Below are 24,934 nucleotides of genomic sequence, written 5' to 3'. Positions count from 1 at the left end.
CCAGTATTCTTGCCTGGAAAATCCCATGGACAGAGGAGGCTGGTGGGTTACAGTCCATGGGGTTCCACAGAGTCGGACCAACACACTACACTCACATAAAGCAAATAAGAAGTTAACTGTGTAAGCTGTTTAATCTCTCAAGTTTGGAGTTCCCTTAAGACAATAGGGAAGGTCTGAAATGAGTCACTGATTTGCCATCTTTGGTTCTTTTATCTCTAGTAGTTGTTTAAATTAAATCATGTAAAACTGAGAAAGTTGGACCTATTATTAAACTTCTCTGTCTATAGCTGTATTACTCTCCCCAAATTCTCCACTCCACCTTCCTTCTCAGCATATAAGTGGAAGGACCTCATCGAGTCTGGAGGAGTGGGGTGTTCCTTGACGAAGGGAGGTTGAGTTGAACTTAGACCTAGTTGGGAAGAAATAAGCAGGGGCAGGGACTAGTGGTCAGATGGGTTGGCATGGGCATCGATAAGAGATGATAGCAGCTTTTGAGAGATGGCAGTTGTAGGGACAGAAAGAAGGAGGTGGATAGAGAAGACTTGGGAGATGAAGATAGGCACTGTTTGGCAATTGAATGATTGTGAGGTTGAGGAAGGAGGTTTGGAGGAGACGTCCAAGTTCCTGGGGTGAGGTGGTGCCTGTGACTTGAGACAGGGACCGTGGCAGAGGAGGGGGTGTGGGGGTGTTGCTCTGAGGCATCACAAGAGTATGAGGAGATTCCAAGACATCTGTTTGAAGATGCTGTGTAGGCATTGTGACTCAGAACAGATTGGCTAGAGAGACATTTGAAAATCACGAAACCATGAATTTGGAAGACGTTAAGAACTAAGTTCCCAATCAGGTCCAGGTTCAACTCAACCTCGCTTTGTCAAGGAACATCCCACCCTTCCAGACTAGATGAAGGCCTCTTTCTTATAGGCTGAAAAGGAGGGTGGTGTGGAGGATTGTGGGAGACTCAAGCAGCTACAGAATAGAAATTGAACAGTGGGTCCAGTTTTCTCAGATATGAAAACTGGTTGGTTTTACTCCCTTTCAAACTATCTTCCCTTTCTACTCCACCTACAGAGAGGGCAGATAGTCTGATAGGGAGTGAAACCAAGCCTGCTGAGCAAGAGCCAGAGAAGCAGAAGATGACTCAGAATGTAACCTGTTTTGGAAGCCAGGAGAGGGGAGGATCTCAAGACAGGAAATGTGGGGATCAGTGCAGATTGCTTTGGGAAGGTAAAATAAAACAAGCCCCCAGAGTGACTGGTTTTGCGACCTGTAGGGCCACCTTGATGCGGATTCCAGACGATTGCTCCTTGGCCCTTCTTGGGGTTTCCCACCGTCTGTCTCTACAGCTTTCTGCAGCTCTGACACCCTTCCGCATGATTCTTAACAAGAGGGATTGCCATTGTCGTGGCCATTGGGGTTGTGGTTTCACTGGAAGTGTGTATACTTTGAATTCCACTGACTTTTTGAGACTCACAGTTTACCGTAGAGTTCATCTGGCACCTTTTTACCTTCCAGTTTCCAGGGTCCTTCATCTCCATGCAGTTTCTGCCACTTACTTTCACGGTTGCACCATGGATCTGATTTTCTGGACTTTCTGCCCCAGAAGTCCTAAAGTTGGGCTTAACTCCTCTTTGGGCCTAACCTCTGTTCTGTTCAGCTCTCTCCCTGTCCCTTCTACCTCTGTGGATGGCACCGGTCCTGGACGAGTTGAGACCTCTCATCTCTTACCCCTCTTCCATCTTGGCCTCCTGCCAAGTTGAAATCACTTCCACCCCTCTCAGCAGCTCAGCTCGTTCATTCTGTTGCTCTTCATCACACCCACCGGCAAAAATCTCAGCTCTGCCTCAGTTTCTCAGTGTTGTTGAAGAAAACCATACCGCTTAAGTGTGCTCTTCAGGTGAATATTCTGCATGTTATCACACTTAAGGAGTTGACTTGACCAACAAGGTTAGGTTATTCTCTTTGCATTTGCTGTCTTTTTCCATGCAAAATTAGATGCTGATATGCATGTATTTCTTAGTTATATAGGTGACTATGTAGAAGAAAATTTAAAAATAAATTTGTTAAGCTGATTTTATTTTAGCCAACTGAAATGCCAGTGAAAACAGAATGCGTTGGAACTGACAGTGAGAGTAATGTGAGGTGGGGTTCATACGTCTCATCTTTTCTGATTAACCGCACATTGCTTGCTTATAGGAGCTCTTTGTCCCATCATATCCCAAACAGGTTCTTTGAACTTTCAGCTTCAGTTTTGATCATGCTGCTGATTCTAGAAAAATCTTACCTTTTCCAGCCTTGAAATTCTGCTCACTGGTTTAGTCCAGCTGAAATCCTGCCAGCTTAATTTGGGTGAATATTTTTCCTCATCCGTCTAGAGTAATATCTTGTCCTTCTTTGAATATGGTACCCTCTCTGCCTATTTGGTGTAGACGCCCCTTATTCTGGTCCGGTTGATGAACCTTTTTGCTTATGAGTCTTTAAAAAAAATTTACAATCTTTAGAAATGTTAATGCCCACAGTTTATGTGACTGTTTATATCCCGTGGTGGCATAGATACAAGGGTTGGTTATGAATGTTAATGCTGGGAAAGATTGTAAGGCAGAAGGAGGAAAGGGCAGCAGAGGATGAGACGGTTAGGTAGCATTACCAACTCAGTGGGCGTGAATCTTAGCAAATTCCGGGAGATAGTGAAGGCCTGGAAAGAAGCCTGATGTGCTGCCAAGAGCTGGACAGGACTTAGCACCTGAACAATAACAACATAAAGGTTGATATATGTAAATGAGATTTGAAAATATTTTTATTGTGGGTGTAATTCTGTTTTGATACTTCAAAGTAAGTGGTTGGAGAAGTTGGACTGAGATTCATATTTTTAATTCATGTTATAAATTGTATATCATTGTTAAAGAAATTGGGTAGTGTTGATCTGATTAGCAGTGATAGTTGGAGTTAATATAACTAGTGGTACTTAAACCGCTGTGGTTTCAAACAGTAAATCCTCATCTCACAGGGCAAGTCGTCGCTGAGACAAAGCAGGCTGGTGTGTGTTTGGAGGTGTTGCTCTCTGCAGTAGCTCCTCCTGTGAAGCTGAGCTCTGCCACCTTGTGGTTTTTGTGCCGCAGGTGCTTTAAAAGAAAAAGTCCACTGACTGAAGAAACTTACGGAACATGTGAACTAGCTTAGGTAGTGTATGTTTATATAAAGTCCCTGGTGGAAGAGCAGTTTGGTTTGCTAATATAATCAAGAAATCTCAGCCACCTTTGAATGTATGTTGATATACATTATAGCTTTGAGTAACTTCCTGACAAGAGTTTAGTTTGAAATTAGAGGTAAACCTTCAGTATTTGGGGCTTCCCAAGAAAACTAAGATCATGGCATCTGGTCCCATCACTTCATGGCAAATAGATGGGGAAACAGTGGCTGACTTTATTTTTTGGTGCTCCAAAATCACTGCCAATGTTGATTGCAGCCATGAAATTAAAAGACACTTACTCCTTGGAAGGAGAGTTATGACCAACCTAGACAGCATATTCAAAAGCAGAGACATTGCTTTGTCAACAAAGGTCCGTCTAGTCAAGGCTGTGGTTTTTCCAGTGGTCATGTATGGATGTGAGAGTTGGGCTGTAAAGAAAGCTGATCACCGAAGAATTGATGCTTTTGAACTGTGGTGTTGGAAAAGACTGTTGAGAGTCCCTTGGACTGCAAGGAGATCCAACCAGTCCATCCTAAAGGAGATCAGTCCTGGGTGTTCATTAGAAGGACTGATGTTGAAGCTGAAACTCTAATACTTTGGCCACCTGATGCAAAGAGCTGACTCTTCTGAAAAGACCCTAATGCTGGGAAAGATTGAGGGCAGGAGGAGAAGGGGATGACAGAGGATGAGATGTTTGGATGGCCTCACCGACTCAATGGACGTGAGTTTGAGTGAACTCCGGGTGTTGGTGATGGGCAGGGAGGCCTGGTGTGCTGCGGTTCATGGGGTCGTAAAGAGTCAGACACGACTGAGCGAATGAACTGAAGTGGTGCTCGTGATAAAGAGTCCACCTGCCAGTGCAGGAGACGTAAGAGACACAGGTTTGATCCCTGAGCCAGGAAGATCCCCTGGAGGAGGGCATGGCAACCCAGTCTAGTATTCTTGCCTGGTGAATCCCATGGACAAAGGAGCCTGGTGGGTTACAGTCCATAGAGTTGCAAAGAGTTGGACACAACTGAGGTCGCTTAGCACAGCATAACATTCAGTATTTGAAAAGGCAAAGATTGTTCTATATATGACCAAGGTTACTGAAAAACAGGAGTAGACTCTTGCCCTTAAGACCCTCACTCTAATAGGAGATGTAGGAAGATCTATAAATCGTCAGGAGACCACAGGCAACAGAAGTTTTCATTTTTGCCATGCGGTGCTAACACTGTCAGTCAAGGGATATCTGGTGTCTCTGGAAGGCAGAGCAATCAGATCGTTTTGTAAGACTTCTTGTAAGAGGGGTCATGCCACCCCTCTCCCCACCCCAATATGTTTTAAGGTGGTGGTTATTCTTCTTTAATGTATAGTTCTGACAAACATACGAAGTTCTGTTCAGTTAAAAACCTTAAGGCTTTCCACTAATAGTCTGCAAAAAAAGAAATCGCAGCCAAAAAAACTCAAAGTGATTCTTTCTTCATTCCCATCTTCTGGGGGTACAAACGCTGTATGATTTGGCATTAGGGAAAATTGAGTGAGAGGTTCATTTCCAAAACCCGGCTTTTCAAGACTGAAACCCACTTCATAGCAGATGGGCTGTCCACTAGGTGGAGTAGTTCTCTGTTATTTATTGAAGCAGTTAACTGGCTCTGAGGAAACGCCTAACAGTTGCGCCCCCAGTTCTTGCAGAATTCCAGTAGCGGGGGTGTGCTCCTGAAGAATGCTACATCTTTTTGAAGTTTGAAAAGACTGAAATAAAAATGTAGTCGGGTTGAAGCAGCTGTGGTTCAGTGAGAGTCCAGAGGGATTTTGTTTTTCTAGAAAACAGGCTTAAGGGAAAAGCCAGTGAGTGGGTGGAGATTTGAGAAGGAAAAGGGTAACATAACCAGCATGAGATGTGCCAAGACAATGATTGGTTCCGTGTTGCCCATTTATTGACTGTGGGGCTTAAGAGCTGTCACTGGAGGCTTATGGCCTAGGCAAGGGGAAGGCAAAGAGGAGTTAAGAAGTGAAAGAGAAAAAGGAAAAAAGTGTTACAGTTTCAGGGTCAGTTCCTTTTGGGGTGTTGGGGAAAGATGGAAATAGAGAGAAAAGTGATAAAAATAGAGAGATCAACTGTGAAAATATCACTTCTCACAGTCTTTATAGCTTCATAACATCCATTCTTTACCAGGAGACACTGAACTAAGCTTTATCATTATGTAACTGCAGTCAGTGTAAGACCATTTGTGATATCTTTTCCAGTGGTTTGCTGTGTGTTTGTGTACTTTAGAAACCTGAACTGTGCCTATGTCCAAGATCCAGACTTTTCCTTAATCTTGTATCTCAGTAGTATGTTGCCGGAAGGAGCTTCCTGATGATCGTATGTACAACTAGGTCTTATGTTCCTGGATTCCCATTTTGGGGAAAAATCTGCTTTCTAGTACCCTTGTTTTCTGTAGTTTTTAGTCTCTATGTACCGAAGAGTGGCATAACTTTGGGGAAGAAAGTTTTATTTAAGCACTGAAAAACAGAATCTTAAAACTTTGGGAGGGTTAGAAACAGCCACTAGCTTTAGGAAAGTGATAACTTTAATCAGCCAGAAAGAAAAAGCGAGCTGTTTTTAAAAGACTTCCACCAAAGGAGTTTCCACAACATTCTTGATGTCTCATTTACAGGGTGCTTTCTTGTATCTCACCTGTAATCCACTTGCTGTAACAAATTCTGCATATTCCTTATCATTGAGAAGCACTTCCACACCACCTGCTCATTCACGTAGCACTGTAGGACCAAGTTCTTGGTTTAGCTATAGCCCAACATGTTAAGTCAGGGCCGGTTTGCAATACTCAGAAGAGAAATGTTAAAGAAATATAAGCAGTCAGAATAAGTGAATTTCAGAGATGTGAGAAAGTGTTGAGTAGCTGTGTGTTACATGTCTAGACACCGTGGGGCCTGTGAAAGTCATCACCTTTTCCCTCAGCGTCTCTGCTTGTGGGAGTTTGTCTTCAGATGGCGAACAGCTGTCGGCCATCTTCTCTGTAAGATTGTGGTGTTTTTGTCACTTCTCTTCCTTTTAAAGGCTGCAAGTTGTTCCAGTTCCTTTCATCTTTCTTCGGAGGTTTTATTTTTCATCCTGTTAATCATCTGTGAGTCCCTTCTGAATCCCTCCCAAGTTTGAGTTTTCCTCAACATTCCTTTTCAGTTCAGTGGTACAAAGCTGGCTGTATCACCCTGAGAGTTTCTGATCCCTTCTGAGTGTCGTGAGGGGAGGACTTCACACTCGTACCTGCGCTGGAGTCCTTGTATTTGCTTTCTGGAAGTGTAGTCATGCGGTGCCGACTGGCTGTCAGATTTTTATCTCCTGTGACCTTGGTCTTTTCCTCTTATGTTTATTTATAGCTTGTACATTAATCATGTTTTATTTATGAAGTTTATTTTTCTTGGCTGGGTAGATTGCTTTGTTCTGTCCTCGCTGAAATCCATTGCTTTTTTTTTTCCTAATTACTTCACCACTTACTCAATGTCATTTCCATTCTTATCTTCCAATGTGCCCAGCCCATGAGCTTCATATTGTCTGAGCTGTGCACGTCAGTGATGCAGATGTTGTAAAAAGAAGGGTGGAAACAGTGTCCTCGAGATAATGGCCGAACACGGTGTGTTGATGTTTCTCAGAATTCATTCTGGTGAGCAGCCAGGCTGAGTGGTAGGAGAGCTGTCCGTGTTCACTCGCCTGGGATCTGCTCCTCTCACCACCAACGTTTGGTGCCTCCGTTTCCACACAGCTGTGCCAAGGAACAAAGAAAGCTTTGTCGGAGCAATTCATCTTGCACGCTGCTGTCAGATTTAATCTCACACACTGCCTTGTTCATCTCTCTCCCTGTTCAAAACTTTCAGTGGCTCCCCATCACCCCTGAGTCAAAAATAGGCTTTCTAGTCTGGCATTCAAGGCACATTTGGGCCCCAGCCTCCCTTTCTGGTCTGATTGCCTGTAACTGTTTCATCCGAAATGAACCCCTTGCCACTCCCTGGATATCTCTCGCACTTTTAGACCTTGGTTTGTCTGGGTGGTCTGCTCTGCTTAGAACACTGCCCCTCTCCCATTGGATTGTGTCTGTTAACACCATTTAAGGCCAGTGTCTTTCGTGTTCCTTTCTCTGTGGGTTTCTTCATCTAGATAACGATCTTTCCTCCCCACCCTCCAATCTTTGTGCTCCCAAGGGGGTGCTTATTTTATTTTGTACCTTGTTATAGTTGTTCTTTAGAAATAACCATGCTTTTCTTGTCCTTCCTGGTAGACTGTTTATTTTTTGAGAAATGTCTCTTCCTTATCTTGGTAACTTTGGATATACCTACTAGTATGTGTTTGCGTAAGTACATGCCTAAGAAAATACATTTTTTTTCTTACAATACTTATGGATATGTGCCAAATATGTGAATTATATCCATTTTAGCACATTATATATTTGACTTGCATTCTATTGTGAGTTCCTTACCTGGTAGCAGACTGGTAGTAGAGTTTGTGGACTGGCCACTGGTCAACATCATTGTAGACCTACTTTTTTTACCCTTAAAAAAATCTAGAAGGAATTAAAAGTTTATGTTAATTTACTGTATTAGTCATTTTTAGTTAAACCTAAACTGTTAAATGCAGCAATTGCTTGACTGCATAATTAAAACTGTACTCTAAAAGCCCTTTTATAATGGATTCTTATTGTTTTCTAGAAACTACCCAACTCTAGCTAATATTGAAAGGAAGAAAAAGTTAAAACTTGAAAAGGAAAAGAGAGGAGCGGTGTTGACGACGACACAGTATGGGTAAGTTCCTGAAAATCACTTGCACTCTCAATGCTCGTTTTAAATGAATGTACATTCTTACAAATAATAAAAAGAGAACACACCCGAATCCTAAAACCTCTGTATTTTCAATTCTGAAATTTTTGCTTTTGTAACTTTTTTGCTGAATTTTAAAAATTATATTTTAAAATAATATACCTATACTCATAGGTATAGTATGAGTATAATAATACGCTATACTCATGTGGTTTTCAAAATGATATATATTAACAGGTCTTTTCTGTCTTTGTCCCCTGGCTGAGCGGTCCTCCTTCCCAGAGACAACCTGTTTCGCCTCTCTAGAGATGTCCCATTTGTATACAGCACAGAGATAGTAGTCTCTTCTGTTCTTTTCCTTTTTGATATGATCCTCCGTCTTGCTTTTTTTAGCCAAATAATGAATAGTCCTGTATTAATATATAAGCAAGACTCCTCATTCTCTGGGTGTGTAGGAAGGGTAGGAATATCCCCACAAGGTCTTTTTTTTTTTTTTTTCCTTAAACCAATTCTCTGTTGACAGACATTCATTTTCAATCTTTTCCTAATAAAAAGTTGCCCTTATTCCCCTGTACATACATTTTACACATGCAGATGTTTCTGAGGGTAGGTTCCTAGAGGTGGATTTGCTGAGTCAAAGACATGTATTCATAATATTGATAGCTAAGTGCCAAACATCCGTCGCAGAAGCTATCCCAGTTTACTCTCCCAGCAGCAGTGTATGAGACGTCCCATTTTCCCAGTATCTCACCTTCAGAGAACTTTCCCATTTTATTTTGTATCGTGTACAACTCAATGAATTCGTCCATGCACACATACCTACATACCTGTGTAACTTCCACATGGATTAATGATATATAGGATGTATTTACCTCACAGAGCTTCTCTCTTAGGCCTTCCTATGTAGTTCCACGCCTCCCCACAGAGGTAACCTCTTTTGAGTAATATCATCATAGATTTATTTTACCTGTTCTTGGAACCTTGTATGAAAGTGAAATTCGCTCATTTGTGTCCAACTCTTTGACACCCCAAGGAATGGAATTCTCCAGGCCAGAATACTGGAGTAGCTTATTCCTTCTCCTGGAGTGGGTAGCCTATTCCTTCTCCAGGGGATATTCCCAACCCAGAGATCGAACCCAGGCCTCCCACGTCGCAGGCAGATTCTTTAGCAGTTGAGCCACAGGGAAGCGGAACCTTGTATAAGTGGAATCACATAGTATATCTTCTTTGGTGTAGTTTCTATGGCTCAAAATTATTTTGTGCTGTTCGTCCGCATTGTTGCATGTAGCTGTAAATCCATTCTTAATCCATTCTGCTGTATAGAACTCAGCTATGAGAATGTATCTGGGTTGGCCAAAAAGTTCACTCTGGTTTTCCTGTAAGATGGTATGGAAAAAGCGGAACAAACTTTTGGCTGTGCCTATATATTCATTCTGCTGTTGGACGCTTGGGTTGTTTCCACTTTGGGCTATTAGGAGTAAAGCTGCTATGAACATTCTTTTAAGTGTCGTTTGTGGACGTAAGTACTTGCTTACTGTGTGTTTAGTTGTGATAGACGCAGGCAGTTTTCTGAAATGGTTGTACTGATTTATATGCCTACTGCTGCTGCTGCTGTGACTCTGCATCTAATTTCTCTGTGTCCTGTTCAGTATGCAGTATTGTTATATGTTACACCTTTTCCTCATGTCATGCCATTTCCTTCATGACTAATGATGTTGGACATCTTTTCATATGCTTATTGGTCATTTTGATAATTCTCTTGTGAAGTGCCAATTCAAATCTTTGACTGTTTTTTAACAGAGTTGCTTTTCTTGATTTGTAGGAGTTACTTAGATGCAAGTCACTTTTTGTATAGAGTATAGGTGGTGCAGATACAGTCTTGCAACTTGTGGCTTGCCTTTTTACTCTTAGTAGGTGTCTTTTTTTTTCCCCCCTCTCATCACACGTATCTGGGGTCAGTTGGGGGATATCTGCTGATCTTGACAGTCACAGCCAGGGGTTGGCTAGCTGATGGGCAGGGTGCCATTTCTCGTAGCCTTCATTCTTGAGTGTAGATCATCTTTTTATCTGATACTATTTTTCTTTTGCCTAAAAGACTTTCTTTAACATTTCTTATAGTGAGGGCGTGCTGAAGACTTCTTTCAGCTTTATGTGTCTGAAGAGATTTTATTTTGCCTTCTTATTTGAAAGATAATTTTGCTAGATATGCAGTTCTAGGTTAATGGTGTTTTTGATATTTACAGTACTTTAAAGATGTTGCCCCACTGTTTTCTCAGTTGCATGGTTTCCAAGAGAAATCTGCTGTTACCATTACCTTGTTCCTCTGTGTAAATACCTTTTATCTCTGGTTGCTTTTAAGATTTTCTTTTCATCACTACCTTTATTATTATATGCCTTAGTGTTATTTTCTAACCTTGTATTATTGTCCATTGAGAGTATATGTAATGAACCTTTTTTCAAAAGGTCTTTTTTTTTTTTTCCTGCGCATAGTTTACATAAGCATGTGCTCACATAATTATTTGTTTTCCTCTTAAGTGTAGTAATTAAGGTGGTTTGAGAGGGCACTTGATTTGAGCTAGCTGTGAAATTGTGCTTGGTCTATGATCTTTAAGTTTATCCCCCTGTAACATGAAGAGAATAATTGAGTTGGCCAAAATGTTTGTTTGGGTTTTTCCGTAAGATGTTATGGAAAAACCAGAACCTTTTTGCCACCCCAATACCTGTCTAATCTATTTCAAGGAGTTATCATGAAGCTCAAACAAGAAATAAGGTAGTATGTTTGTAAAATCATCAGAAACTTTAAGACTCCTTAAAATTTAAGTAGTTAACACACTTCATAAAGTCTAAGGAATATCTTGTGTGCTAAGTTGCTTCAGTCTTGTCCAGCTCTTTGCAACCCTGTGGACTGTAGCCTGCCAGGCTCCTCTGTCCATGGGATTCTCCAGACAAGAATACTGGAGTGGGTTGCTGTGCCCTGCTCCAGGGGATCTTTCAGATCCAGGGCTGGAACCCACACCCACACTGGCAGGCGGGTTCTTTACCACTAGGGCCACCTGGGAAGCCCCGAGGAACATTTTACTTTATGTATAATAGGAATGAAAAAATGCTGCCAATTACACTCACTTGCTGTTGATTGTACAACAGAGCCCAATTTAGAGGGATTAAATTATGGGAAGGAAATGTGCAATTTGGAATTGATAAAGTATGATATATTTGTGTTTTCATTTAATGTTCTGTCTTTGGAAGCCATTGAGTTTATTTTTTTCTGATCTCTTCAGTGTAGTAGGTGACAAGTAATTGATTTGACAGTTAAGTTTCTTTTGCATTCAGTAATCTTTTTCAAATTTTTCTTGAAAGGTCAGTGCCTTTTATATTAAGAATTGCATTTTTCTTATTGCAGCAAGATGAAGGGGATGACCAGACATTCGCAGATGGCAAAAATCCAAAGTCCTGGCAGACATCACAAGTGGAAAAATGGCCATGCTGAACACGGAACAGCTGCTGGGTCAGGCAGCCGCTTGGGTGATGTGAAGCCTGAAAGTCCACGTGAGGCAAATTCAGACCCCCTGGGTGTTTTGGTAAACACTGACTCTGGTAAGCTAAATGGAAAACACCGTGTTTTTAAGAGTATAGACAATGGTGCAGAAGTTGCTTCTTCACATCCTCGTATGTGAAAAAGTAGAATGATGCTTTTGTTCCTAGTAGGAGTGTCTTATTTAAAACCTCACTTTAAGAAACCTTTTATGAATCTTGGGAATGAATACATGAAGCAGGCAGAATGTGGGAGAAAGATTGTATTTATTGGGTAATTTGCGTAGTATCCTAAAATCTTGGAAATATCTTAAGACTGTTTCGAATGGGTTGATGCTGTGGATTCAGATTTACACCATTAGATGAATTTTCCCACCTAGAAAGCAGTAATTCCAAGGGAAGCCAGTATTTTTGCTGCTCAGCATGAACCTGGTCTCTTTGGGTAAATAACATTAATTCAGTATATTAAATAATACTGTTCTTCCTCACAGCATAGAGTATATTTATATGTCTTGAGTTCCCTCTAGAATTTCGGAGAGAAGTTTACTCTTGCTTACAAGTTGAAAAATTAAAGGACAGAAATGTTGCTGTCATAGAAAGATATCATTCAGCCTCTAAGGCTTCATTTCTTTTCTGAAAAATGAAAACATCGATGTAAATATTTTACCATCTTTCTTTCCAGTAACAAGGTGTGAGGCTTTATCTAGTTGCTAGCGCTTCTTCTTCTGCAAAGGCGTGTGGCCAGTGAGTGGACTGATGAGTGATTGTTGTAGGTTTGCCAGCAGGCCCTGCTCAGCCTGGGGAAAGGTGGCTTCTACGATAATCACACAGCAGATTATTGAACTTACAGGATGGGAAGAAATGGGCGAGGACGTGGCAACTGCTTCACTGACTAAATCAGGATGGAAAAAGATCTTGGGATGAGGAGATGTTGGGCTAAGAATGACAAGATAAAATTCAGTAGGAATAGTAATAATAAATATTTTAACAGCAACTAACACTTATTAAGTAAGGTACTTAACTGTGCTCTAAGTGCTTTGTGTATAGTAGCTCTTTGCTTCATAACGACCTTTCACGTGCATGCAGTTGCTGCTTCCGTTTTTGAACCGAGGAACTTAGAGTCATTTACCTTCGTCATGCTGCTAGTTAGTGACAGAGTCAGAGTTGGGAGTCTTACTCCTAGTACACGGCACTACCTCCAAACGTGCAGTCTGAATCTGGCCCCAAAAAGCGAATCTGTGTTGTATGGGTCTAGGAGAGTTGAGATGTGAAAGAGAGTTTTAGAAAAGCATCTTCTTATCCTTGCTGATAGCGAGGGAAAGGCAGAAGACGTTTGGGGCCAGGGCTCAGTTACTCTTGGGTACTGATTTTTTTTTTTCCTTCAAAAAGTGTTGGAGAGTGCCCACATACTTATTCAAGCTTACAGCTTGTGACCTTGATGATGAAATACAGTCTGTGCCTAAATAGAAACTTCCACGTCATTAAAATACTTGAAACACAAATATGAAGATTACTGTTATAAACATTAACTAACTTGAAAATTACATAGTTCTTTGTTTTATGCAGCTTTCTAAATGAACATTTGAAGGGTTCTGTAACGTTGAATCAGTTCAGTTCAGTCGCTCAGTTGTGTCTGACTCTTTGCAACCCTATGAATCGCAGCACGCCAGGCCTCCCTGTCCATCACCAACTCCTGGAGTTCAGTCAGACTCACGTCCATCGAGTCCGTGATGCCATCCAGCCATCTCATCCTCTGTCGTCCCCTTCTCCTCCTGCCCCCAATCCCTCCCAGCGTCAGAGTCTTTTGCAGTGAGTCAGCTCTTCGCATGAGGTGGCCAAAGTACTGGAGTTTCAGCTTTAGCATCATTCCTTCGAAAGGACACCCAGGGCTGATCTCCTTCAGAATGGACTGGTTGGGTCTCCTTGCAGTCCAAGGGACTCTCAAGAATCTTGTCTAACACCACAGTTCAAAAGCATCAATTCTTCAGCACTCAGCCTTCTTCACAGTCCAACTCTCACATCCATACATGACCACAGGAAAAACCATAGCCTTGACTAGACGGACCTTAGTCGACAAAGTACTGTCTCTGCTTTTCAATATGATATCTAGGTTGGTCATAACTTTTCTTCCAAGGAGTAAGCGTCTTTTACTTTCATGGCTGCAATCACCATCTGCAGTGATTCTGGAGCCCCCCAAAATAAAGTCTGACACTGTTTCCACTGTTTCCCCTTCTATTTCCCATGAAGTGATGGGACCAGATGCCATGATCTTCGTTTTCTGAATGTTGAGCTTTAAGCCAGCTTTGTCACTCTCCTCTTTCACTTTCATCAAGAGGCTTTTTAGTTCTTCTTCACTTTCTGCCATAAGGGTGCTGTCATCTTCATATCTGAGGTTATTGATGTTTCTCCCGGCAGTCTTGATTCCAGCTTGTGTTTCTTCCAGTCCAGCATTTCTCATGATGTACTCTGCATAGAAGTTAAATAAGTCTTTGCCTTCATATTGTTGGCTCTGGTTGGGCAATTCTGTTTTTCCATTTTTTAAAGAAGTGTTTCAGTGTGTGCTAGTCTGGTGAAGCACTAACGGAAAGATGACTGTATTACACTTACCTGTATTGAAGCCTGTGTCTAGATCTTTGAGAGACACTTTAGACCCGAGAAACAGTAGTTAAATGCCTTTCATCCTAATAATAGAAAGCATTCAGTCAGGTTCCTAGGAGCAGTTGAGTGAGAGCTATCAAGGCATTTTGTTGTGGCTTAATGTTGAAATCCTTACTTTTGTGAAGGTAAGAGATGAACATGTAAGGCATGAATACAAAAATCCTAAAAGTAAGCTATAAACTTGTGATGTTGTTCTTTGAGGAAATCAGAATACCAACAATCAAATTATGGTTGCTGGATTTTGTAGGAAAGGTTCCATTTAAATTCCTGTTATCCTTTACTTGGGATTTCTTCTGCACTTTTACGCTTTACAAATCTAAGTTTTCGAGCACTGGTTTTTCAACTTTCCACTCCCAAGTATAGCTCCAGGAAACCACATGTACCCTTTTTTTCACATACCCTAAATATCCTCAGTGTCTCAACTCTCCAGTTATCAGTTTTACCTTGTTTAGAGAAGCTTCCTTCACATGAGCCAGCGTCACATGTGGTGTGTCCCCAGAACATAACTGAAGGTAATGAAATAGGGAAAGAGCTGTTCATTTGTGTGAACTTCTATCTCTTGCCCTTAGGAAGGCAGTCAGGAGTAGTGAGCTGCAGGGCACTCCTAGTAATGAGTACACCAGCCACCAGGTTTTGGTTTTAACATCTGTCCAAAATTCTTTGCTCTTCCTTATTCCTAGAGATAGAGCTTAATTTCTTTCCCCTTGAATGTGGGCTGGACGTAGTGACTTGTTTCTAGAAATCAAATAAGGAAAGAGAAGAATAGTAACTTTATGGTGGGGACCACCAAGTGGTCACGGCTGACGTCACCAGTAATAAGTCGGGTTGGTGTGTACCCCCTGATACATGACGAGAAGGACACTACCTAAAATCCATAAGCTCAGTCTCATCATCAGAAAACATCAGACCCAGCTAAGGGATATTCTGCAGTAATTGACCAGTAGTCTTTAAAACAGTCAAGTTTGTGAAGGGCAAGGAAATACTGAAGAATTGTCACAGATTGAAAGAAGACACAGATCAAGGAGTCCGGAGACTGAATGTGATGTGCTCTGGTGGATTGACTCCTAGAACAGAAAAAGGACATTAGTGGAAAAACCGGTGAAATTACAACACAGTCTGTAGTTCAGGTGGTAGTATTATCCCAGTGTTCATTTGTTAGCTGTGGTTAATGCACCGTGGTTATGTAAGATGTTAATATTAGGGGAAGCCAAGTGAAGGGTTTATGGAAAATCTTGGCACTAGCTTTGCAACGCTTGTGTAAATCTAAAATGGATTCAAAAATATAAAGTCTAGAGAAAAAGGAAGGCAGGAAGAAGGGTTGATATGTAGGCCAGTTAAAGCTGTGCAGTCCCTTCCTGAATTGTGAGGAAATACTTGCCTCCGCGTTTCGTTTTCCTGTGTTTTCTTTATAATTCATTTTCTGATTATAAAAGTGATGCAAAAAATAGAAGGAAAAAACTAGGGAAAACATAGAATAAAAAGCAGTATACTGCCGTAACTTATGGAGACAGCCACTGCTCGCATTTTCTATCCCTCAGTGTTTTTCTTAGATACATATATGTGATTTTTTAAGCAAAATAGAATCATTTTATTGAAAAAAAGAAATAGTCTCTGAATCCAGATGAAGCCAGGTTTCTGTTATGGCCCCACCTTGGCATAGTTCTGTCATCTGTTCTAGCTACCCGTTTTGAACTTGTCCTTATTTAACTCATTCATGCAACAGTTTGTTCTTCAAATATTTGTTGAGCATTTATGTACTGTTCTAGGCTCAGAGGATACAGTAGACTGAACACAGCCAAACCCGTTCTCTCCTGTACCTTATGTTCTGCTTGGGGAAGCTACAGTAAATAAATATGGGTTGATACCCTCCATGAGGACGAGTAACGCCAAGGAAAAGGACTGAGAATGGCAGCTGGAGAAAGGAGTGTGCTATTTAGTATAATTAGCGAAGGCATCTCTGATAAGGGGATACTAAGAGATCTGAGTGAAATTAGGAGCTGAGACGTGAGAGTTTTCCAAGCAGAGAAAGCAACAAGTGCAAGCACCCCATGGGGAGAGCATGCTTTGTGTACTTGGGGAACAGCAGGGTTGGGGCGGAGTAAGGCAGGAAGAAAGTGGTGAAGGATCAGCTCGAATAGGGTCTTGTCTAAGGCAGGAAAGGACTTGGGACTTGACTCTGAGGTTGAGCAGAGAGAGGATGTGATGTGTTACAGTGGCGAATGGACTGCAGAGGTGGGCAGATGATGTCAGGCTGTTCTTCTAGGAGGGTGCTAGAGCTGTCTGGGTAAGAAATGTTGACTTGGATTGCCATTGTAGGAGTGAAGTGATCAGTGTGATTCTGGATATATGTTCAAAACAGGTTTTGCTGTAACCATTGAAAAGAGCTGGCGTTTACTGAGATGGAGGCCAACTGGCAGGCATGTTTGGAGGAGAAATCAAGTGTTTTTTGTTTTTGGGCATGCTAACCTTTGAGATGCCTGTTTGATATCTAAGTAGAGATGTTGAACAATTAGTTAGTTCTGGGCTTTAGGGGAAAACTGAAGGTATACAGTTGTGATTTATTGGCCTCTAGATAGTACTTTAAGATTTGAGATACAGTGAAATCATAAGAGGAGAAAGAGGCACAGAGGGAAAGGTTGCTGAGGATTGGACCCAGGGACAACTCAAGAAATTTGAAGTTGGTCAGTGAAGAGAATTTCTGGGAAAGGAGAGCCAAGTGAAAGGGTTCTGGAAGTCACATGAAGGCCTCCCGTTGGCCTTGAACAATTGCAGGGGTTAGGAGCGCCAGCCCTCCATGTGCTTGAAAACTCGAGTCCGCCCTGTAGTTTGCCTTTCGTGTAATGTGGTTCTTCTGCGTCCACAGCCCTGAATCCATGGATTCAGCTAATTGCAGGTTGGTTTCAGTAGCATTTTGCATTGAAAAATAGCTGTGTGTAAGTGGACCTGTGAGCTCCAAGCCTGTGTTGTTCAAGGGTCAGTCGTGCTGTCAGATGTTGTCACTAAGTTAAATAAGATGAACACCAACAGGTGACCTCTAGACTTGACAACACAGAAGAATCCAGTGAACTTGGAAGAAAAAGTTCACTGGTGTGGTGGGCCTGAAAGACAGATTGAAGTAGATTCTAGAGGGTCAGATAGTTGTAGGAAATTTCAGGCCCAAGCGACTTCCCTGTGAGTTATATAAATAGTTGGGGTTTTGCTCTGAAAGGGAACAGAGAAATGGGCTGTAGCTGAAAGACATTTCTTGGCATTATTCTTGACCATAGAGAGAGTTTGGTAGGACGACTTAATTTTCAGAAGACTTTATATATCTGTAGGAGATATTCTACCCCACTAGTTAATACTTGGGATTTAGAGTCAGGTAGCCAGGATTCGGACACGACTGAGTGACTTCACTTTCACTTTTCACTTTCATGCATTGGAGAAGGAAATGGCAACCCACTCCAGTGTTCTTGCCTGGAGAATCCCAGGAACAGCGGAGCCTGGTGGGCTGCCATCTATGGGGTCTCACAGAGTCAGACATGACTGACGTGACTTCAGCAGCAGCAGCAGCCAGGATTTAAATTTGACCCAGCTGTTGTATTGTTCTGTTACCTGAGGGATCATCCAGTTCAGATTCTCTTGAATTTTGGTTTTATCCCCTGTAATTAATAGTGAAGGTGATACTTCAAAAGGGTTAAATGAGCTCTTGCTTTTAAAGAGCATTATTTAGTCATCTGTATTGTACTTTTTGGTGCTTCTACATTTTGGCATATCATCAATGAAGCAACGAGATGAACAGTCTCCACACTAATATTGTTGCAGATTCTGTTTTATCCACTAGTCATTTATAAATAAAACTGCATATTTTCAATTCCCCTTTATTAATTCAGGAGAAAGGATAAGAAGTTAGCTCCGAATTGACAAGGAGCAGTTTCTGGAGTGGGTGTTGGGCAGTGTGGATTGGTGGAGAGAGGCTCTCATTTCATGTACCGGAAGGTGGTAGTTCCATACTCACTTCCTTTTTCCTGCGGGCGTGCTTCGGTTTCCCTTAGACTGACTTGGTGAATGTTCAGTACTGTCTTGAAACACTTTCTATTGGTTGTGGGTTGAGCTGGTTCATTACACAAGCAAGTTATTGTCTTCATTCTTCCGTCAGGCACTACTGACTTGTTCAGAATAAATGTAATACACTTTTAGAGGTGCCAAAAATAAACGCAATAGGTGGTGTCCTGGGGCTACAACTAAACTTTCTGGGCTCTGATCAAACACTTTACCTTTGGCAGGCTCTTAGTACTCGCTGAATTCTCGTACTTGGCTTGTTTACTTAAGTTCTTAGAAGTTCTAAATAATAAAAATTTAGGGCAGATTCAGTGAAGCGTTATGTTTATGCCTTTAATGGTAGAAAGGCTGAAATACTACTTGTACCCTCTAAACCAGTCTTAAAAAGAGTGGCCATTTATATGTTATTTACTCCAAATCTAATTTTCAGAGTCCATGATCCTAGTCCAGTGATGTTAAATACATTTATGGCCTTCCTGGTATTGTAATAAAATTAATTAATAGCATAAAGTAAAATAATTAATAACAAAGACTGTATAATTCATTTAGAGAAGACTCAAGTTCCATAACCAGTGAAACATGCTAAGAAACTTGAGTTGCATATAGCTTCCATTTGCCCCTCTCTCTTCTCTTTGGGCAGATAGCTTCTCTGACTGTAAGGATTTAAACCAAGGGGAAGTTTTCAAGTCTCCTGAGTTTCTTTTTCAGGAAGCTTGAGGAAATGATCAGAAAGTGCTTTCTTTTCACTAACACAGGAGGGAGTGGGGGGCTGTCAGCTTTCTTTTTTATGCTGGTAGGTATTTTTGATGTACAGTTTCATTCTCAGTGCTTCCTGTTTTCAGAGTCTGACAAAGAGGAGAAGCCGCAGAGTGCTGTCATACCCAAGGAAGTGACCCCAGCGCTGTGCTCCCTGATGAGCAGCTACGGCGGCCTCTCGGGGTCAGAGAGCGAGCCGGAAGGTGAGCCTGCTTCCAGGCGGTACCAGTGGGTGCGGATCGTTCCGTTGTCGCCTTTGATGTACACTGTGCATCAGTAGCATCCTTGCACGTGTATGTGTCTGAGGACGAGATGTGTCATGCACATTCTTCAGTTGAGCCTCAAATTCCTTTCTCATTTGATTCAGAAGTTGGCATGGGATGAAGGGAAGTGGTAGAGGTGGAGGGCTATGTTGCTTCTCTAGGAGAAAGGGGCAAAATAACAATGAAGGAAGAGAAAGGGGAAGAGATAGTATCCACTAGTGAAATCAGAGAAGATTCTAAAAGATAAAGCAGAGGAAGTTAATTGCTTCTTCCCACTCTCAAGAACCCTTGTCTTAACATGTTTCGCACCTTTTGAAGCTGGAGAGAGGTCCTTTATGACAAAGAGGATGGTAAAATACCTGTATATGGGGCATTGCTCCTTATAGAGCACATTTACCTAAACTGTCTCATTTGGAGAACACAGGAATCGTATATGCTTGTGTTGCATTAGGTGGTGTATTTTAAAGATTGGGAGACATGGAATCCTTTTGAGAGTGTTTCTGAGAAGTTAACGTTATTCAGGATACATGTTTTAACCTTAAAAGATGATGACAAACTCCCCCTCCCCCCAAAAAAAGCAATGGTGATAAACCAACTCAGTATCTAGCGTCTCTTTTAGGGCCTCCTAGAGGTTAAAGCGTCTGCCTCCAATGTGGGAGACCCAGGTTCGATCCTTGGGTCGGGAAGATCCCCTGGAGAAGGAAATGGCAACCCACTCCAGTATTCTTGCTTTGATAATCCCATGGCCTGAGGAGCCTGGTGGGCTGCAGTCCTCGGGGTCACAAAGAGTCAGACACAACTGAGTGACTTTACTTACTTACTTACTTAAAAGGGCTACGAGTAGGCTTGGCAGTATGGGCAACTCAAGCCAAGGTTCACGTCAGTAACCCAGCATTTGTTTAGTGAATAACCGTGTGTCCTGTTGCACCTCTGAACCTGGCTCTGCATGGTCGTTATATCTGGGCTTCACCAGCCGCGAGAGAATTCTGAGTGTGTGTCTCAGATGCGTCATCACAGTAGGGGCTCTACCGAAGACAGGAATAGAGGGTCTTCAAAGTGAAAATGTAGGATGAAAGGGAGATTTAAATGTAATTGGATGAAGATGGCGGGACTTTTAATGTTGACTAAGCTAGAGAAAATCAATGTTTATGTAGTTGGAAGATGCTGAAGAAGGAAGAGTTGGGCTTTAATAGGAAAGTTAAGGTTTAGATCTGGGTCTCTATAACACGAGTTTTTTTTTTTTTTTTTTTTCTCTTTTTGAAAGGTAAAGCTTTACTGTGGTAACTGGTTAAAGGCTACTTGAATTTTGAAATATAATCTACTTTGGCTTTATCAGAGGAGTCCTTTACAGATGGTTGCCTCTTCTTCTTCTTTTTTATTTTTTTGAATTTTAAGAAAAACAGTATTTAGTTCCTTACTCTTGTTTCCAGTTCACTGATATGAAGATGAAGTTATTCTTTAAACACATATTATGTTTCCTGCTTATCTTGTGTATTTATGACAGGTGATAGCAAAGAAAGCTATTACCAGATTACTGAATCCCATAAAAACAAGCCATACAAATGCTTTCCTCTCTCATTCCTAAGATAAGATATTTAATAGTTTTATACTCATGTCTTCATTTTGAGACTGCCACTTTGAGAAGGCAGAGAGGAAACTGGAAGGGATCAAGGTTTCAGCCCTTTATTTTATAGACGCTGAAGCTTCAAGAGGATGCACTGGCAAAACTAGTATGTGGCAAAGCTGATGTAAAGCTTAGGTCTAAAGAAGCCAACTATATTGCCTTCCATCGCGTCTTTCTTTGTGTGGCAATAGGTGGTGCATAGCTGTTCTTTTGACTTTGTATGAATTCAGTTTGACTGATTGTCTGATATGTCCTGCCTTCAGGAAAAAGTCCTTGCTTCACATTCCTAAGCCTTAAGAATTATTTTATGTAATTTGAATTTATTAAGCCATCCAGGTCACTAGCAGATCTCTAGCTTGCAGTGTTACTGGGCTATAGGTTGGGATAGGATATTGACACAGCAGTACTTTGCAGTAAGTAAAACAAGGAAATAAAGAGAGCCTTCTCTGAACCAGTAGCATCTCTGTTGTTTTTGTTTTAGTCGCTAAGTCATGTCCTACTTTTGCGACCCCATGGACTATAGCCCGCTAGGCTTCTCTCTCCATAGGATTTCACAGGCAAGAAAATTGGAGTGGGTTGCCATTTGCTACTCAAGGGGATCTTCCCGACCCAGGGATCGAACCCGCATCTCCTGAAGCTCCTGCATTTTAGGCGGATTCTTTACAGCTGACCCACTGAGGAAGCCTGTGGTTATTAACCATTAGTATGGTTATTCACCATATACTAATTTCAGTATGTTGTCTCAGGGAATAGGGAGGCCTGAGGAGGAGGAGGAGAGAGAGAGGAGAATGGCAAGTAGGTGGAGCAGTGAGAACATAACATTGTTAAATTGATTGTCTTACATGGACATGGTTCATGGTGACCCAAAACAGTTACAGTAGTAGTTCCAAAGATCAGTGATTACACATGCCCATAACATAGAACGACAGTGAAAGTTGGAGACATTGAGAAAAAATCATCGGAATATGATGCAGAGATGCGAACAGACAGTGTTGGAAAAATGGTGCTAACAGACTTGGTCAGTGTGGCCACAAACCTTCAACTTGTACAAAATGCGGTGTCTGAAGACCGTTAAATCAAAGCACAGTAAAGCAAGGTGTCCCTGCAATTTAAGAATTTTGCAGCAGTATACTTAGATTTTCCTCTTCCCTTCCTTTGTGCTGTTCTCTCAGGTTTTAGTTCTGTGGATGCTAATAAACCCCACATAACATTGTTGTTACGCATTTTTGCTTTCAGTTGTCAATTATCTTTACAGAATTTTTTCAAATGGAAAAGGTCGTTTGTATTTATCCACATATTGACTTGTCTCTGGCCGTCTTCATTCCTTTGTGTAGATCCAAGTTTCCGTCTGGTGTTACTTCTTTCACAGGGATCATTTTCCATAGCTCTTTGCAGTAATCTTCTCAGTTATTGGCAGTCATAGTTCCCAATTTGAAAAATATTGTAATACACTGTACATGCTCAGTTTCAAGTAAGTAACTGTTACGGCTGGGGAAGGAGATTATTGTGGGAGGTGGTTTTTATTGGATATTTTTGGAAGTTTTACCTGTTTTTTAATTTGTTATTTTTGTGTTTATTTTTCATCACATGTAGAAGCTCCCATCAAGACTGAAGCAGACATTCTGGCAGAAGACCAGGTTCTTCATTGCAATACTCCTAAGAAACCAAGTCAAGATGTTAGAGCAACTGTTAGAAACTCCTCAGAAGCCAAGTGTGAGAGCCAAAAGAGAAGTTTTAAAAACATAAATCCTAAGAGGAGAAAAAATAACCTCAACTATCGAACATTATTTGAACCAAGAACACACCATCCATATCTCCTGGAAATGGTAAGTGGTCGTTGTGTTCTCTTGTCCTGAGAATAGAGCTACTGGGCTTGTTTGTGTGTGTGTGTGTGTGTGTGTGTGTGTGTTTTAAGGTTACCAGAGACATATGCTCCTTGAAGAGTTACCTATGTATCTTAGTTCTGAAACTGCCTTTGGAATATAGCTGATACTCAGTAAGTGTGAGATAATTACAATTTTCAGAACTGCTTAAGATAAAAGAACCTAGGCTTAGGTAGTTGATAAAGCATATCGAAGTGTACTGACCTTTTTAAAATTTTCATTGAAAGCACAACTAAATACAGTGCAGGCTAAAGGGAGAAAAAGGGTTTTGTGTGTTTATTTTGTGCGTTGTTGACTTTATTCTCAGTGTGATGTGCTCAAAGCTTATGATTTTCCTTAAATTATAAAGAAACAGTGCCTCTTTTGATTCTGGGTAATGGACATGAAGCTGTTCAAAGATCTAAGACTTTCATATCTAAGAGTGATAGAAATACCCTGAAATTTTTAGTGGAATTGTAAACCTACCTGGTGATGTTCTGTGCAAAGTCAGGTTTTTGCCCAGTTAGGGAGGTGCCTGTGCTGCAGCTCAAGTGTTCTGTGACTACAGACCATGGCATGTTACATGCAGACACAGTTGCTTCTTAATAAAATTGATCTGAAATGTTCTCTCTATTTCGTAAATTTGGGTGCTATGTAAAGGAAACTGCATTTTTAAAATGTTTTCCTTGTAGGTGGTATATTAAATCATCTGTTTACTGAAAGTTCCTCTGTGGGTGTTTCTGAACTACACTGACATCAGAAATAAAATGAGTAGTTACATTATTCTTTTTGGCGAATCACATGTGATTCCTTGGCTATGTATTCTAGATACCAGGGATTTTCAGCCTTCTTTCAATTACAGTAAGCACAAAAGTGGGAAGTCCTGAAAGACCAGGAATGTTGGGGTTATTTACTGCTGGTTTCATTATTACAATATTTGCTATAGCTCCATACCAGTTTCTCTGCTGTTTATAGATTTGGGTTTGGGAGGATCCTGTTTAACATGGTTTTTATTTTTATTTTTTATTTTTTAAAATTTTTTTTTTAACATGGTTTTTAGATGTAAAGAATTGTAAGCTTCTAAACCCAATTTTCCCGTCCCTTCCTTGATACTTCTGAAGAAGACGTTGAATACTAGTGTTTAAATCTCTATAGTTTTCTTTAAAAGGAGATAGTCTTACATTGTTTTTTAGTGAAATAATTAGTAAATATAATACAAATCTTTTATTATTCTGTGTTCTTCATATAGAGGAGGCACATAGAATATCTTAGATGGTGTTTCTTGGATGTATTTTATTTAAAAGCTAATCTTTTTATTTATTATTTTTTTAGCTGTTAGCTCCGGACATTCGACATGAAAGAAATGTGATTTTGCAGTGTGTTCGGTACATCATCAAAAAAGACTTTTTTGGACTTAATACTACTACTGTGAACACTAAAGATGAATAGGTATCTGGTGTTTAGCACACATGTCTGAAGCATGTAAGATGGTAACAACCTCAAGTTTGTGGGTGAAAATTCTTTTTTCAACTGGATTAGTAATTAAATTGTAAGCCTCATGGGCTATCATGTAGGATTTTCAAGTCTTTGATGCTATATAAATAAATACCTTATTGATTTTTAAGACTGTCTGTATTGTTGGGATCATATGTAATATTTGCTGGCAGAATTCTACTTTGTATTTATTGCTGTTGTATAAGGAAGTCTACTCTTGGGCCAGATAAGAATTGAAGATGCTGGTTTAGTGGTAAGGAAAAAAACTTTAAAATTTTTTTAATTCAGCTGAGGAGTACTGTAGGTTGGGGAGAGAAATACAGTCATTTTGTTTTTAATAAATGAGAGGAAGAGTTGTTCTTTAACTCCTGCAAAAGGAGGGTATTTTAAAATAAACCAGAGCGAATTAATACGATGAGAACATCTTGAAATTTAAATTTCTGCTGTTTATTTCAAAGGACATGTTGACATTCACCTATTGGCAGCTCAGGTATTGATCCTTTGAAATATTACAGATATGGCTTCTGTTTATGTTCCAGTTCAGTAGAAGTGCTTCTTTTTGGTATGGTTCAGAACTGGACGTTTTAAAATTTTTTTCCTGTGAAAAAGTATGTAAAGTATAGTACTTGATGAGGTTCAGTTAATTTTTTATGGCATAAACAGTAATTTGTGAAATATTACATGAGTTTTAAAGAATTAAAATTTGCTTATAAAGGTAATAATT

The 24,934-nt window shown here is 40.7% G+C and overlaps 1 protein-coding gene across 1 annotated transcript in view; it reads left to right on the top strand.

Moving 5' to 3' along the window:
- The window catches only part of NUFIP1 (nuclear FMR1 interacting protein 1), a 32,621-nt gene extending 8,410 nt beyond the window's left edge, over window positions 1-24,211 (top strand). Inside the window, exons 6-10 of the mRNA XM_068984613.1 lie at window positions 7,874-7,966; window positions 11,382-11,575; window positions 19,054-19,170; window positions 22,448-22,680; window positions 24,049-24,211. Of these exons, the coding sequence (XP_068840714.1) occupies window positions 7,874-7,966; window positions 11,382-11,575; window positions 19,054-19,170; window positions 22,448-22,680; window positions 24,049-24,165 (754 nt within the window). The 3' untranslated portion in view covers window positions 24,166-24,211. The remainder of the gene's footprint in view (window positions 1-7,873; window positions 7,967-11,381; window positions 11,576-19,053; window positions 19,171-22,447; window positions 22,681-24,048) is intronic.
- The last annotated feature ends 723 nt before the right edge of the window (window positions 24,212-24,934 follow it).

This window comes from Capricornis sumatraensis, chromosome 12, assembly GCF_032405125.1.
Source record: "Capricornis sumatraensis isolate serow.1 chromosome 12, serow.2, whole genome shotgun sequence".
NCBI classification, from domain to species: Eukaryota; Metazoa; Chordata; class Mammalia; order Artiodactyla; family Bovidae; genus Capricornis; species Capricornis sumatraensis.
This window is presented reverse-complemented; position numbering and strand designations above follow the sequence as displayed.